Genomic DNA, 16,293 nt, shown 5'->3' on the forward strand with positions numbered 1-16,293 from the left:
ACTCTGACCTTGACATTCAAGGTGAGGTCAGGTTCAAGGGCAAGTTTAGAGTATCCTGTGGATGGAGTTTGTGGAGGGTCAGTGATCCAGACGTGGGTACAGGCTCAAATTTAAACGGAGCTGAGAGCTCCCAGAAATTAGCTAGACTGGAGCTTGGCATCGACAGATGTGGCTGGACAAACAGGCAGAGGACAGATCCCTAAAACATCAGACCTCTCCCTGAAAGCAACGCTGTGTCTATTGTTTTGTATTTCCCCAGAAGCTTGGAGGCAATGCCTGGCAGTGTCACCTGTGCTCAGGGCTGACACGGGTTTAGCCACACGAAGAACAAAATGCACATTTTAAGAGTAAGAGATTGCTAAGGATATGTTTGTTTCTCTGGTCCGTTGTTAACTCTTCCTGAACCAGGACTGCACTGTCTCAACAGGCCCTATGAAAAGTCTTAGGTCTAACAGTGAGTCCTTCCCTGGTTTTTCTCTTCTGCCTTCTCTTAACCCTTTCATTTCTGTGTAGATTATAGAATCAGCTGATCAAAATTTATTAAGCAAGCAAACAAGAGCCAACTGGGCTTAAGTATTCAGATTTACTGAATTAAGAAATGACTTCCAAGAATGCCTATCTCCTCACTTGCTCTGTACCTGAGTAAGGAGGTGGCACGTCTGGTCCTGGCTCACCCTTGTCCTCAGGGTAGAGATGCTGGTAAGCGGCTTGACCCCAATCGGTCCCCAACCTGAGCCATCCTGGGGCTTGAATTCTGCCAAGGCACCTCCAAATGGGAGCCCCACTGCATGAAGCCCCCAGGACCGGAGGAGCCGTGAATGGAGCTGCATTCCTGGTGACCACAGAGAAACAAGGGCCAGGAAACGATGCCTGCCACCTTGGCCACTTCCCTCGGTAGGAATGGAGGGGGGCTGACACCAGGCAGAACTACCTGGGCTTTTTACAATAAATCTCCAAAGTGAACTAGCTTTCAATGCCTCTGAAAACAAAATCAAACAAAGCTGCCCTCCCACTGGTGTTCCCACATGAGGACACCTTACACTCTCCGCTCCCCTAGATGGCTCTACCGGGGCCATCCCTGACCGGGAAGGCAGGGCCTGGACAACCAGCACCACGGCAGCCACAGCCACGGAGCTCACGGTCTCCCTCTGATGGGTCAGTTGGCAGCACGCACATGGGAGGCCAATGGCACCGGCTGTAGGTCCCCTCTGCCTCATCCCCAGCCTGGGAGCAGACCAGGTGAGGGGTGGACCTAGTGAGGCTGTGTGGAGGCCACAGGAGGTTGGGTCAGGCTCAGCAGAGAAACAAGAAGCCCAGGGGGCTCTGGGGGACAGGACGGCAGGGCGGGCCCAGCGTCAGCCCTCTGGGATGAAGGGCCGAATCAGCTCCGGGTTCAACAGTGACTCTTCGAGAGGCCGGTCCACGTGGAAGTCATGGACGTGGGGGGGGCCCGGGTGGGCCTTGGGGGTGGGTCCCCCTGGGCGCTGGGGAGTCGGCAGCTCCGAGGGGTGGGCAGGCAGGGGAGCCGTGAAGAAGTACTGATGCAGGAGGGCCTGCGGGCGGCAAGCAAGGGACAGAAGGCAATGAGTCACCTCCCCGTCCCAACCTCAGCTCACCTGCCTCTGAGGGAGGACGGAGCACTGCCCTGCCAAGGCCCGTTCCCACACCTGCTCCACAGCATCTCCACGCGCTCAGCACCTGAACACCGTCACAGGTTCTCGGGAGCCAGCAGGGGGCAGAACACAGAGCCTCCCCGGGAGTCTTCCCCACGTCAGGGGTATGGGTGACAGACAAGACAGAGGAGAAAGGGACAGGGAGCGTCAGATGACTAGTGCTGTGTCAGAGCGACAGCAGAGGTTGGGGGAACCAGAGAGGCTGCGGGCCTGCAGAGCAGTGCGGGCGAGCTCCAGGGAGGGGTGCTGGAGCAGAGATCCCAGAGGCGCACAGTTAAGGCCTGAGGACACACAGCAGGCCCGGGGCCCGGGGGCAGGGGGAGAGTGGCCAGGAGGGTCACAGAGGTGATGTCCCCCAGCATGTGATTGCTCGGAGAGGGAGCCACAGGAGAGCCCTGCTGGGGTCTGAGCTGGCCTGCCAGGGGAGGGTGCCCCAAAGAGACACAAGCAGGATCTGAGAGGCAGTGGCGTAGACAGGGAGGCGGGCAGGTGGCCTCGGTCCAGCGGCCTTGGTCCGCTGAGACGGCTCACCAGGGGCCTGCTAGTACTGGGGCGGGCAGGGCACGGGGACGGTGAGGCTGCGGGCACGGGTACACCCGAGAGAGGCTCCCACGTCAGCCCATGGTCCTGCCTCTCCTTCCCAGCCACACAACCCCTTTCCAGGTCCCCCTCGCCAGACCTCTGCTCATCATTTCTCCCTGAAAAACGCCTCCCCAAGCTTAAACTGGCACCCCCCCCCCCCCACCCAGAGTCAGTCCCACCTGCCCACCCCCAGGGCCCAGGAAGATGCCAGGCGTGTGCAGATGCAGAGTAAATATCCACTGGAGGGATGAGGCCGCCGGTCACCCACAACCCAGGCGCGCTCTCCGGCAAGGTGGCCATGTCTTTTACTGGGGTCCCCACCTGCCCGTGGCCCCCCGGGTTCTGGTGCCAGCCTGTCACAGGGCCCCGAGTGAGGAGGGTCAGGGAAACGGGGTCACCCTACCTGGGAGGCTGAGATGCGCTGGCGCGGAGGGTAGAGGAGGAACAGCCCCAGCAGGTCCAGGGCCTGGGGAGACGCGTCGGGCAGCACCTCCTCCAGGGGCACAGGCGCCTGCTCCTTGAAGGAGATCTTGTTGTAGTCGGGCAGCTCCGTGATCTCCTAGGACCATGGTCATCAGTCCGTGCAGCCGTGGCCCACCTGCTCACCGGTCATCCCCCCCCACCCCACGTCTCAGGCATGTGTACAAAGTGCCAGTGTGCCGGCAGGAGGGGAGGGACAGGACCCGGCTTCCTGCATCCAGCAGGGCAGGATGGGAGGAGCCGCCAAGAGAGGCCAGAACAGTGGTCTGGGGGAGGGGAGGGGGCCAGGGAGGTGTGGAGCCACAAGAGAAAAGGCACAGAGGGTGGTCCTAGCTGTTGGGGGGAAGGGAAGACACCTGCCCCCACCCGTTCCCCGCTGGGAACCCCTGCAAACCGGCCAGACTTGAGGACTGGGGGTGCCCAGGATTCGAAGCACACAGCAAAGCTGCTCGATGTCATTCTCCCCAGGGAAGAGAGGGGATCCGTTCAACAATTCCCCCAGGATGCAGCCCACAGCCCTGCAGACACAGACCCAGACAGCTCAGAGATCTCCCCACACCAGTTCGATCGCCTCACACTATGACACAGATCTCCCCACACTGCACCCACACCCCATACTAGGGCCAAGGAACCACAGAATAGCACAGCGGCTTCGTACCTGAGGCTACGGACTCGTAAACAAAACCCACAAGCCTAGAACACAGACCACGTCCCCCTCTCCAACAGCTCACTGGCCTCAACCCTAGAAAACATAGCAACCCCCTCAGTGGTTCTGAGACTTCTCAGAGCCTCAGTTTCTGGGACACGCAGCCACCGTCTCTCACTCCTCACTTTCTGGGACAGACCTCCAAAATAGCCCCTAAATCTCAAGTGCCTAGGCATGGACAAACCATCCTACCCAAATAAAGGCTCAGAGCCTTCACACCCAGGCATATAACCAACCCCTGCCTACCAGATTAGAGGATCCATGCCTTGAGCCTCAACTACCTCCCTGACTCCAGCCCAGATGCTTCCCGCTCCCATCACACCTGACCCCCACCCAAGTGAAAACTGACCCAAACTCCTCAGAGACTCCCCAACGAGGGAAAACACCCCCAAGGCAACCTAGAGCTCACAGCACGAAGACGCCCCCAAATGGCTTAGCAACCCCACATTCCCCCGTGCCCAGCCCACAGAAGTCTCACCACAGGTCGACGCCCTGGTCATACTGGCGGGCACCATACAGGAGCTCCGGGGCTCGATACCACCTGGGAGGAGGGGGTGGGCACAGCCAGCTTGCTTGTCTGACGGACGCTGCCCAGAAAGGTCACCCCCGCCCCACATCAGCCCCACAAGCAATGTCTGAACAGAACGTCCAGAAGCATCTCAGCCCGGTGAGAAGGTTGGGGCCTGTCCTCTGCCAACTCCTGCCTGGGAACTGGCCCTCCCTACCTGGTGGCCACCTGGTGTGTGTAGAGGCGGCTGCCATCTGGGGAGAAGACCCGGGCCAGGCCAAAGTCTGCTATCTTGAGCTGGCCTGAGGCACTGATGAGCAGGTTGGCCGGTTTCAGGTCCTGAAGACACCAAAGGGGGCATCAGTTCCTCCGCACCCCTGAGGACCTTGGGGCAGGAGGCTGTGGCAGGCGAAGCACCCGGGTCAGCCCAGGCCCCACCCTCTCCAGGGCCACTGAGTCTGTGGTGTGGCCACACCACGGGTCCCGCCCCTCTGACCCCTCTTCAAGGGCCGGCCCGCGGGTCCCGCCGCTGCCGTGCTGACACTGACCCGATGCACGATGTTGTTGGCGTGGCAGAATGCCACACCCTTGAGCAGCATCTGCAGGTAGCTCTTGACCTGTGCCTGGCCCAGGGGCCTCTGGGCGTGGCGCACCACCTCGGCCAGATCCGACAGCATGAACTCGAAGGCCAGCACAAAGCCTGCGCCGTGCGGGAACACGGCCTTCAGCTGCACCACCTGCGGGCAGGCACCCGGTCAGCCCCGGGACCCACATCGCTCCGACCCGCTGGGGGACCCCAGCCCCGCCCCAGACAGAGGACCAGGCGGGTGGGTGATGTGAGACCTGAGCTCGGAACCAGGGATGCGGAACCCCCAGTCGTTCCCCTCTCCAGAGAGAAGATGGTCCCCCTCTAACACTCCACTCACTCACTCAGGGAAGAGGAGGTGGGAAGGTCACCCAGGGCAGTGACTGGGCATCCCCCCAGCCCAGGAACTGGAAAACCACCTGCAGTGTCCCCCCCCCCCACCCCCTGCCCCTCACTCACACACACACAAACACACACAGGGCACAGGTCTCCTCTGGGCTCCTCTAGGGCCACGAAACCCCAGCACCAGGAGAGCTGGACACACGTCACATACACTTCCCAAGGGACCACGGGTCAGAGGGGCCAGGCTGCACAACACAGAACAGAAGCAAGGCCTGGCAGGGCCTGTGCTGCGCTCACAGCACAGGGAGACAGACAACTGAGCGAGCCAAGGGCTGGGGTGTCCGGTTCTGACGAGGACAGACAGAATAAATAGGGCGAGGGGAGTCGGTAAGGCAGGGATGCGGGAAGGAGCACAGACAGAGGAGCACCAAGCACAAAGCCCTGGGGGCAGAGGGGACAGTGAGGCGGCAGGAGGGGCACGGGCACGTAGGGTCCTTTACGGGAAGGACGTCTGCCCTGTGCTGAGGCCCGGACGGTACCCGTCACAGGGGACGCTTCGGAGGTCGTGTAGGATGAAGAGGGGCTGCAGCTCTCGGTGTGAAGAAAAGCCAGTGGGCTTTTCCAGCAGGGAAGTGAAGGGTTTCATCCACACTTTTGGACGGTGGGGAGGGGAGCACCAGCAAGGAAATGGCGCGGTCATTCGGGTCGGAGATGAGGGCAGCCTGGGCTCCACGCTGGGGCATCTGAAGGTGGGACCTCCAGGGCTGCTGACTCACAGGTGGAGGGCCCGTGTCACCCTCCCATGTATGGGCTGTGTGTGCAAGCCCGTGGACCTTTTTTTTGTTTAATTTTCTTAATGTTTGTTGATTTTTGAGGGGAGGGGGAGGAGCAGAGAGATGGGGACAGAGGATCTGAAGTAGGCTCTAAGCTGGGAGCAGCAAGCCCGTATGTGGGGCTTGAACTCACAAACCGTGAGATCACAACCTGAGCGAAGTCAGACACTCAACCGACTGAGCCACCCAGGTGCCCTGAGCCCGTGGACTTTTATTGCTGGTTTTCAGACTTCGAAGATAGCACCCAATCATTCCCCAGGTCACACACATATACTCAAATACACAGAATTATAAAGAAAAAACAACAGAAGAAAAACCCTATCACCTACAATCAAACTTACAGCACGTTCTAACCGACTTTACAACAGATAGGGCACGTACAATCCCACACTCACATATAGGCACACATGTTTGTACAAAACTAGGACGCATAGTTTCTGTGTTTTACAAGCAGTTTACAAAGTGCTTCCGTTACATAGCCAACATGTCATGGACATCTCCAGAGGATAACAAGCAAGTCAGAGCACGACAGGATACACCAGTCACCTCCCAGGGATGAGAGACAGCACCGTGAAGAGCAACGGGGCTGAGGGGAAGTGCCCCTCCTCGCGTGCCCACAGCGCCTCCCAGCCCCATGGACCAAGCCACGTGGGCCCTGCAGCCTCTGTCCATCTCCCCTGCAGCACTTAAATCATCAGAAGTCCGCTCGGGGCCAACGCCCAGCACAGGGTAGGGCCCATGAGAGGACCCAAGGTTAGAATGTCCTCGATCAGACCCTGACCAAAGCCTCCCGGGACCAGCCGAGCGCCCACAAGCTGGCAGAGGGGAGATCCTGAAATGGGCCTGGCTGAGCAGCGGAGAACTCAGAATGACAAATACCTGAAACAGTTAACCCAGCCTGTGACCAGAACAGAAGCTCAATGGGTGGCAGTGATCATTATCATTAAAAATCACTAAATGCTTTATGGAAAGAAGTCAGTGAAGAAGAGAATGAGTAAGGGAAGAAATCAGTGGGTGAGAGGGATGAGTGCGGAGTGAAGTCGGTGGGTGACAAGGGAAGGAGAGGCCCTCCAACCCCAGCCCCACTCACGTGCTGATTGTCCTCGATCTCCTGAAGGGCTTTGATCTCCCGCAAGGCCTGGTTGGGGATGCCATCCTCCAGCCGCCGCAGGGCCACTTTCTTGAGGGCCACGATCTCCCCAGTCTGTGCAGGACAGAACGCAGACACTGCCACCCATCCCAGGCTGGGAAAGGGGCCGCGGGGACGGGAAAGGCGCCACCTGGGTGGGACGCAGAGGCCCAGGGGCCTCGTGGGGTGGGAAGGGAGGGAAATCAGGTACAGCTCGGGACCAGCTGTCCCAGCGCCGCGCAAACAGCTAAGAGGCTTTCAGGCCACGCTCCTCGGGCACTCGCGGCATAGCTGCGGTGGCCTCGCGGGTGGGTGGGAAGCCTGCAACCCGGACGGCCCCCACTGATGGGGGCCAAAGTGGTGGGCGCACACCACGAAGCGGGGCGAGGAGGCAGGCGCAGCGGTGCACACGCGGGCAGCGGAAACGGTGGCGGGGGGTGGGGGGGAGCGTCCCTCGGCCAGGAACGGCTGCAGGCGGAGATCCCACGGCCCCGCTCACCTCCACGTGCTTGGCCTTGAAGACGATGCCGTGCGCGCCCTCCCCGATGCGGCCCAGGATGCAGTACTGGTCCATGCAGACCCTCCGCACGCCCCGCCCCTCCCCGCTGGAGCGACGCGGTTGCCTAGCAACGGGCTGCTTCCGGGAGCCGGACCGGGCGGCCGACCGGAGCTGGAGACGGTGTCCGGGCGTCGTCTGCGCCTTCGCCGGTTCCCCGCGGTCCGGCCGCAGCGCGCTTCATTCGGGGGAAGCCATCGTGCGCGGAGGGCGCCAGCACCGGGGCGGGGAAACAATGGCGGACGGCTTCCCCAGCCCGCAGCTTCTGGACGTCACGTGACGTGCGACGCCAGGGCACGCAGAGGGGGCGGGGCCGCGTGGTCGTGATAGGCGGGGGGCGGGGGCGGGGCTACGCGTCTGGGGCGGGGACTCCTGGTGACTGGGCGGGGCCAACTCCTCCCCCGCCGGCCAGGGTTCCCCAACCGTAGCTGGAGATGCCAGCTTCAAGCTTACTCAGGAGTCAGTGAGGAAGGGAGCCCGGTTCAGGACCAAGTTGTGGAAGGAGCATCAACGGGGCCTCCCTTCGGGACGGTCAGCTGGGACCTTTTAAAAAGTTCGAACTCTGACCAGGAAGCCCAAGTCTAAGGCTTCTCATGAGGAAACATTAGGAGGAAATTGCAGTGAGCGATTTTAAAGAAGTGTATACAAAGGATTTTGACAAAAAACACAAGTTGCGAAGTTAAACTTCGGAAAAGATGCGCGATCTCACCACGATAAAATAAATGCCAAATAATCTACAATTTTCCACCTATCAAATGGCTAAAGATCCCAGATCTAAAAGGTCATTAGTCAGGGGCACCTGGGTGGTTCAGTCGGTTAGGTGTCTGACTTCGGCTCAGGCCATGATCTCGCGGTTCGTGGGTTCGGCCCCCGGTTGGGCTCTGTGCTGACAGCTCAGAACCTGGAGCCTGCTTGGGATTCTGTGTCTCCGCCTTTCTGCCCCTACCCCACTCGTGCTCTGTCTCTTTGTCTCTGTCTCTCTCTCTCTCAAAGGTAAATAAACATTTAAAAAATTAAATAATAATAATAAATAAATAAAAGGCCAGGGCTATGGGAAAACAGGAACTCTTACCCTTTGCTTGTGGGAGTGTAATTTGGTGATGCTGATCAAATGACAGATGCATATCCCCTTGGACCCAGCAGGTCCACTTCTAGAAATTCCCCCAACAGATGTACCGCACACATGTAAAACGGCATGTGCAAAGTTACTCATTGTAGCATTATTGGAACAGCAAAAACTGGAAACGTTCCAGATGTCCATCAGTAGGAGACTAAGTGGCGGTATACCCTTCCAATGGAATATGTGGCCTCAAAAATGAATGACGATGCTTGTTTATGTGCAGTAATAGGAAGACCTCTAACATACATTGTTTAGCTAAAAAGGCAAGATGCAGAACAGAACATACAGTGTGCCACTAGCTATGTAAAGAAAAACATGTAACTAATGCTTGTTCGTCCATTATAAGGTTTCTGCAAAGATACTCAAGATTTCATGACTGCAGTTACCTGGTGGAGGGACTGGAAGGATTGGTAGGAGGTGAACTTTTCACTGGGCCTTTTTGTATTCTTTCAGTTTTGAACCATATCATTTATTAATTTTCAAAAAATGTTTTCTGGCTCAGAAGTTCAGTTCCACTTTTAACAATTGCAGAAGAATGCCTTGATATCTAAAGATGTTCATGCTGTTTGATGATAGCAGAGGCCGTGGCAGATGGTAAATAAGTAATGGGAGTGACTTAGAATGGAATACTTTATAGCTATTACAAAGGGTGAGGATAAATACAGTGTGGCATGGGAAAAGGATGGTTTTCAAAAAATAGTACAGAGTCATTTGAAAAGTCATATGAGGAAAAAAATGTATATTGACTCAAACCTCACACCAGACACAAAAATTCATTCCAGGTGTACTGCAAAACTAAATATGAAATGTAAGCAATGAAGCTTTTGGATGAAAACAAAATATCTTAATGACTTTGGGTTAGGTAAAAATTTTATTTGTTTACTTATTAGCAGTTTTTCACTTCATCATTGTTCAAAGTCCATGGTCGACATCATTCTTGGCGTACATTCTATGAATTTTGACAAATGCGTAATGACACATACCCACCATTATGGTATTATATTATAGTATATAGTTTCACTGCCCTAGAAATCCCCTGAGTTCATCCTGTTCATATCCTTTCCCCTCACCCCTGGCAAGCACCAAACTTTTTACTGTCTCTACAGTTTAGGCTTTTCCAGAATGTCACGGAGTTGGAATCACACCATATGTAGCCTTTTCTTTCACTTAGTAATATGCATTTAATTTTCCTTTATGTCTTTATGTCTTTTCATGGCTTGATAGCTCAATTTTTATTTTGTTATTTCAAAATTATTTTAATTTAGAAATACAAAACATCTGGAGGAAAAAAATGATAGCAAAACCCAAAACATACAGGCAAATTTTTGCTCCATGAGCTTCTTAAATTCTCACTTGTTTACCAATCCCCAAGATGAAAAACTCTTCTTAAAAGATATTCAGCCACCAACAATGATGTTATTGATAGGAATATGCATCGATTTCACAAAAAAAGCCAATGAATCCTATTATAGCATATCTTATTGCTGTTGCCATGACAATCTTCTGGAATTCTTTCCTGTCGGGTGTAGTGCATCTTTTAACCAGTCAAACTGAGCCCTTCACGAACTGCCGACTTGGCTTTATGCACTCCATTACCTGATCCATGGTGCCTGCCTGCCAACACCTCAGTTGCCACACAACTGTGTGGCACACAAAAGTGGACGAGCTCATCTCTTTTTAGCACATCAGTAATATCCCATCGTCGGGAGAGACCAAGGTTTATCTGTCCAACCACCTACTGAAGGAAACCTATGTTGCTTTCAGGTTCTGGCAATTATGGAATAAAGTTGCTATAAACATCCATCTGCAGGTGTTGTATAGACATGAGATTCCCAGTCCTTTGGGCAGACGCCAAAACAGGAGAACAGTTGCTGAATTGAATGGTAAGAGTATGTTTTTTTGTTTTGTTTTTAAATTTTTTTTTCAACGTTTATTTATTTTTGGGACAGAGAGAGACAGAGCATGAACGGGGGAGGGGCAGAGAGACAGGGAGACACAGAACCGGAAGCAGGCTCCAGGCTCTGAGCCATCAGCCCAGAGCCCGACACGGGGCTCGAACCCACGGACCGCGAGATCGTGACCCCAGCTGAAGTCGGCCGCTTAACCGACTGAGCCGCCCAGGCGGCCCTAATTTCTAGAGTTTCAAAAATGTTGTTTCTGACCATTTTTTCCCAGGTTTCCTGGTGCTCTTGGGTTGGAGAGAAGTTTTGGAGGGCCTGATGAGTAAGCACACTGGAAGCAGGAAGGAAAGTCTTTCCTCCTCCGTGCTCCAGCATGGTCCACTGGCAGAGATTCATACCTATCATGACAGGAGGGAAAGGAAAGGGCCAGATCAGCTGTCCACTGTCCGGAACAGGCAAGAAGGGTGAATTTGAAGCTGAGAAGCAACAAACTGACAAATCGGCAGAAGCTGTGTGGCTACAGAAGGGGACAAAGTAGCTTGATTTCAAAACAGTGAAGATGTGGTGAAAATCCCACAATCTTATCACTCAGAAAACAGTGCTATCGTTCTTTTACATTTATGAAATTTTGTACTGACTAGGAGTATGTATTTCATGCATATGTATAACACATTATAGGAGATACAACAGTTAAATGGACATTTTAAGCAATTAGGATACTCTTTATATGTGGATACAGTACATCATTTACATAATATTATTCATATACTGCAACATGGTTTTCTTTTCTGGATGACAGAAATTTCACAGCTATTAATTGCTTTGCCTAGAGCACCATAGCTGGGTTTACAGGGGTTTTTTTCTTGTAATTTTACCATTCACTCACCTGCTACTATCTAAGGGGGATGGACAACCAAAGGGAGGAACTTGTTATTTCCAGCTGAGGAACTGGAGATAGTTCTATGAGGAAGGTGATAGAATTGACTTGCATTTGAAGGGGGGCCTTACATGCCGTGGGATAATTTGAATAAAGATTAAAGAGCCCGGGTGTGGGGGTACAGGGTCTCAAGGTGGGCTGGGAGGTGAGGGGGTAATCAAGTGTGTGGGTAAGGAATGGAAGGAAACTGAGAAACCGGTGGTAGAACCAGGTGTCTCAGACTGTGACCTCTTTGGAAGGAACGTAGACTTCTTCACCTTGTAGGGGAGGCAACATGGCCCCCACCTACCTGACGTTTTCAGCTGGGGCTCTTTAACATAAAGACAGGTTAGCAAGAGAAAAGCATTATATAGTGCAAGCAGCGAACATCACATAGAGAAACCTCAAAAAAGTAACTCGAAAGCAGGCTGGCTTAGCACTCCAGGTTCTGTACCATCTTCAATGAACAATAATAAATTTGCAGAGAAATGATAAGACAAGGGAGGATTTTAGGCTCCAAAGGCAGCAAACTGTGGGAAGGTAGAAACACGGAAGGAAACTACGGACATAAGGTTTTCTGCAGATTCCTCTGGTGCCATCACTGGCCTGATAAGTCTGTCTCCAGTAAAGGAGAATTTATTTCCTGCTTTTAGACAGTAAAGAGAGAGCTCTTTCTGGGTTCGCTGCTTCTCAATATGCTTCAGCTCAAAATAATTTTTATGTTAAGGCATCAACCTTAAATATAAAAGAGCCAGTTATTTCACTAACAAAATGAGCTTATTTGGGGATAACAGAGGACTTGTAATTTGAAACATGCATGCTATGGTGAACCACAGGCAAATCAGAAGAGACAAAGGGAAGGGAAGCTTTTATTAGGTTTTAGAAAGAAATTGGGAAAGGTTGTTTTCAACAAAAGTTTACTGGGAAAGAATAGGAGTTCAAGGTTGTGGCAGTATCTCATTGACTGCAAACATTGTTTGCATTGTTGTTGGGACAGGGAGAAATCGATCTATCTTTCTTTCTTTCTCTTCCTTCTTTCCTTCCTCTTTCTTTCTTTCCTCTTTCTTTCTTTCTTTCCTCTCCTTCTTTCTTTTTTTCTTTGAGAAGATGAGACACATTGGACCAGATGGATCTAATGAATATATTAAGAACATTCCATCCTAAAACAGTGGAACACACTTTCATTTCAAGTGCACATGGAACATTCTTCAGAATAGATCCCACATTAGGTCACAAATCAAGTCTCAACAAATTCAGAAAGACTGAAGCCATACCATGCATCTTTTCTGACCACAATGCTATGAAACTAGAAATCTACCACAAGAAAACAGGAAAGAGGACAAATATGTGGAGGTTAAATAACATGTAACTAAACAATGAATGGGTCAACAGAGAAATCAAGAGGGAATAAAAAAATACATGAAGACAAATGAAATTGAGAACATAATGGTCCAAAATCTTTGGGATGCAGCAAAACCTGTTCTAAGAAGGAAGTATACTGCAATCCAGGCCTACCTCAAAAAGCAAGAAAAATCTCAAATAAGCAACCTACCTTACACCTAAAGGAGCTAGAAAGATAACAACAAACAAAACTCAAAGCCAGCAGAAGGAAGGAAATAATAAAGGTTAGAGTAGAAATAAATGATATAGAAACTAAGAACACAGTAGATTAGATCAATAAAACCAGAAGCTGGTTCTTGAAAAGATCAACAAAATTGATAAACCTTTAGCCAGACTCATAAAAAAGGGGCGGGGCAGGGGGAGTGAGAGAGGACTCAAATAAACAAAATAAAAAATGAAAGAGGAGGGGCGTCTGGGTGGCGCAGTCGGTTAAGCGTCCGACTTCAGCCAGGTCACGATCTCGCGGTCCGTGAGTTCGAGCCCCGCATCGGGCTCTGGGCTGATGGCTCGGAGCCTGGAGCCTGCTTCCGATTCTGTGTCTCCCTCTCTCTCTGCCCCTCCCCCGTTCATGCTCTGTCTCTCTCTGTCCCCAAAATAAACGTTGAAAAAAAAAAAATAAAATAAAAAATAAATAAATAAAAAAGAAAAAAAAAAAACAAAAAAACTTTGGGGATGCCTGGCTGGCTCAGTGGATGAAGCATGTGACTCTTGATCTCAGTGTTGTAAGTTAGAGCCCCATATTGGGTATAGAGATTACTTAAAATCAATCAATCAGTCCATCAATCATTCACTACAATGAAGTGGAATTTATTCCTGGGTTGCAAGGGTAGTTCAATATTCACAAATCAATGTGATACATTGCATCAATAAGAGAAGGATAAAAATCATATAGTCATTTCAATAGATGCATAAAAAACATCTGGCAAAGTACAACATCCATTCATGATAAAAATCCTCAATAAAGTAGGCTTAGAGAGAACATACTTCAACATAATAAATGCCCTATATAAAAAACCCAGAGCTAACATCATCCTCAATGGAGAAAAACTGAAAACTTTCCCTCTATGTCAGGAACAAGACAAAGATGTCCACTCTTGCCACTTTTATTCAACGTAGTACTGGAAGCCCTAGCCACAGCAATCAGACAAGAAAAAGAAATAAAAGGAATCCAAATTGGTAAGGAAGAGGTAAAACTTTCACTGTTGGCAGATAACACACACACACACACACACACACACACACATATGTATATATACAGAGAAAGAGAGAGAAAAGAGTCCATGAAAAAACTGTTAGAACTGATAAATGAATTCAACAAAGTCACAGGATACAAAATCAATATACAGAATTCTGTTACATTTCTGTACACTAATGATGAAGTAGCAGAAAGAGAAATTCCAATTACGATTACACCAAAAATAATAAAATACCTGGGAATAAACTTAACCAGAGAGGTGAAAGACCTGTACTCATAATAGGTGTGGGGATTAAGAGTGCACTTGTTGTGATGACCACTGGCTGACATATGGAAGTGTTGAATCACTGTATTTTACACCTGAAGCTAACATAACACTGTATGTTAACTATACTGGAATAAAATAAAAATAATAAGAAAAAGATTAAATGAGACAGTGCATGTGTAACTTTTAGCACAGTATCTGGCACTTAGTAAGAAAGCCACAGTAAAAACAAAACCTATAACATCCTGTAGACAAAATTAACAATAAATAATAAAAAAAAGAAGTGATAGACCCATTGACCACACCAATCTGATGGAGAGTGAGTCAGGATTCATCCAGTGACTACTGTTGGCTTTGAGCCTCTGCTGTAATAACAATGACACAGGGGTGGGCTTGGCACCAGGGCATAATTTGGCTCTCCCTTGTCACCAGTAGCCTCAGTTATGGCATTGGGATCATCTGTGGTGGGAGCCTTTAATTCTGGTGGACTCAGCGGTATGGTCTCTGGGGCAGTCCCTCGTGGGTAGGGGTCAGGGTCACTGGCGTCTTTCAGGAATTTGGTCCTCAGGCTCTGGGGGTCTTTTAATAAAAGATTATGAATTTGGGGGTCCTTGGAAATACTGGCTGACATAGCACAGAACCAGAACGAGGTACTCTCAACAACCAGTTGGCCCTTTTGTCTCCCTCCTGCTGTATAAAATCTTTTAAAATATTTTGAGTTTCAAGACACATGAAGTTTCAAGTTTGAGTTTCTAATTCTCTATTATCCCTCATTGATTTGACCTTAGGCGTTGTCACTGGAAAGATCTGCAGTGGACCTCTCCAGTGCCCGGTCTTGTACGTGGCTGCTCCCTTCCCCAGGGTGTCCCAGTAGATGTCGCTGGAATCCGAGTCAGTCTCCACTAGTGCAGTGCGGGTGTGGCCTCTAGACCTGCGAGAGCGAGAACCAGTGCATGAGGGGTCAGCACACACCGAGCAGCGCCTGGGCTGTTTCCTTGGGTGGTTTGCATTCAGTGAGGAGGTTGCTAAGCTCCTTGGGCATTTTAGCACCAGGTGCTATTTAGGGCCATTAGCTCTTACGCCACCTTGCCCCAGGAGTGGGACTCGCCATATCTCACAGGATCAGGGGACAAGGCAGGACAGCAGGAAGGTGTGTAGCGACTGAGGGACCACAGACTACGGCCACACTTGCCTTTGCAGGAGCCATGACTTCCAAAGTGAGGATGGGCTTGGAGTCCTGGTGCTGCTCCTCAGCACAGCCGTCACAGAAGGGGAGCCTCCCTGTCCTAAGGGCATGCTTGCCACCCTTGTCTGGTAGCCCACACTCGGGGAGGGTTGACACTCAGTCCATTAACTAACGCAATGGACCTTACAAAAATCTTGGCCAATTCACCTCACAGCCGTCAGCCAGGTCCCATCTTAGAATATAACACCTCGGGAGGACTTAACTCCCACGGGTGTTCATAGGTGAAGACATGTCCATGACACCTCAACCAGCTCCAACAAGCAGTGTTCCAAAATTTGGGGGGAACTCTGCCTGCCTTCCTCTGAGCTTGCAATTTGGGATGAGAAGGGTGGGGGCACACTGCACAGTCAGCACTCTGCAAAGGCAGCAAGTACTCTGCACAGCCAGCACTGTGCAAAGGCAGCACACTGCATAGGAAGTAAGTACTCTGCACAGGCAGTAACTACTCTGCACAGGCAGCACACTGCACAGTGAGTACTCTGCACAAATAGCACTCTGCACAGGCAGTTAGTACTCTGCACAGCCAGCACTCTGCAAAGGCAGCACACTGCGCAGACAGTAAGTACTCTGCACAGGTAGCACTTTACACAGGCAGTAAGTACTTTCCACTGGCAGCACTCTGCACAGGCAGCAAGTACTCTGCACAGCAGCACACTGCACAGGAAGGAAGTACTCTCCACAGCCAGCACTCAGCACAGGCAGTAAGTACTCTGCACAGGCAATAACTACTCTGCACAGCCAGCACTATGCAAAGGCAGCACACTGCGCAGATAGTAAGTACTCTGCACAGGTAGTACTCTGCACAGGCAATAAGTACTCTGCATAGGCAATACTGTACAGCCCACAGTAGCATC

General features: G+C 51.4%; 2 protein-coding genes and 1 pseudogene across 4 annotated transcripts in view; all 3 read right to left on the reverse strand.

Moving 5' to 3' along the window:
- Window positions 1-1,217, reverse strand: part of LOC123593811 (F-box/WD repeat-containing protein 12-like) — a 48,956-nt gene extending 47,739 nt beyond the window's left edge. For both annotated transcript variants that reach the window (XM_045470332.1, XM_045470331.1), the window contains exon 1: window positions 639-1,217. In XM_045470332.1, coding sequence (XP_045326288.1) covers window positions 639-1,217 — 579 coding nt within the window. The remainder of the gene's footprint in view (window positions 1-638) is intronic.
- On the reverse strand, window positions 565-7,691 carry CDK20 (cyclin dependent kinase 20). 2 transcript variants are annotated; one of them, XM_045470334.1, is made up of 8 exons: window positions 7,339-7,691; window positions 6,801-6,914; window positions 4,498-4,686; window positions 4,167-4,288; window positions 3,920-3,982; window positions 3,130-3,253; window positions 2,659-2,814; window positions 565-1,553 (listed from the first exon to the last, which is right to left on the reverse strand). In XM_045470334.1, exons 1-8 carry the CDS (start codon window positions 7,411-7,413, stop codon window positions 1,356-1,358), a joined length of 1,041 nt encoding a protein of 346 aa, XP_045326290.1. In that variant the 5' UTR covers window positions 7,414-7,691; the 3' UTR covers window positions 565-1,355. The 2 variants fall into 2 exon arrangements, with proteins under 2 accessions (XP_045326290.1, XP_045326291.1); XM_045470335.1 differs by lacking the exon at window positions 565-1,553 and adding an exon at window positions 1,567-2,220 and having other exon boundaries at window positions 7,339-7,672.
- Window positions 7,692-9,869: 2,178 nt separating this feature from the next.
- LOC123593262 lies at window positions 9,870-10,286 on the reverse strand (annotated as a pseudogene).
- Between the last annotated feature and the right edge of the window lie 6,007 nt (window positions 10,287-16,293).

This window comes from Leopardus geoffroyi, chromosome D4, assembly GCF_018350155.1.
Source record: "Leopardus geoffroyi isolate Oge1 chromosome D4, O.geoffroyi_Oge1_pat1.0, whole genome shotgun sequence".
In the NCBI taxonomy this organism is placed as follows: Eukaryota; Metazoa; Chordata; class Mammalia; order Carnivora; family Felidae; genus Leopardus; species Leopardus geoffroyi.

Coding starts and splice junctions, on each gene's coding strand:
- CDK20 (XM_045470334.1), bottom strand. CDS start 7,413: ATGGACCAGTACTGCATCCTGGGCCGCATCGGGGAGGGCGCGCACGGC. Junction 6,915..7,338: donor TCAAGGCCAAGCACGTGGAG/GTGAGCGGGGCC, acceptor TGTCCTGCACAG/ACTGGGGAGATCGTGGCCCT. Junction 1,554..2,658: donor AGCGCATCTCAGCCTCCCAG/GTAGGGTGACCC, acceptor TGCCGCCCGCAG/GCCCTCCTGCATCAGTACTT.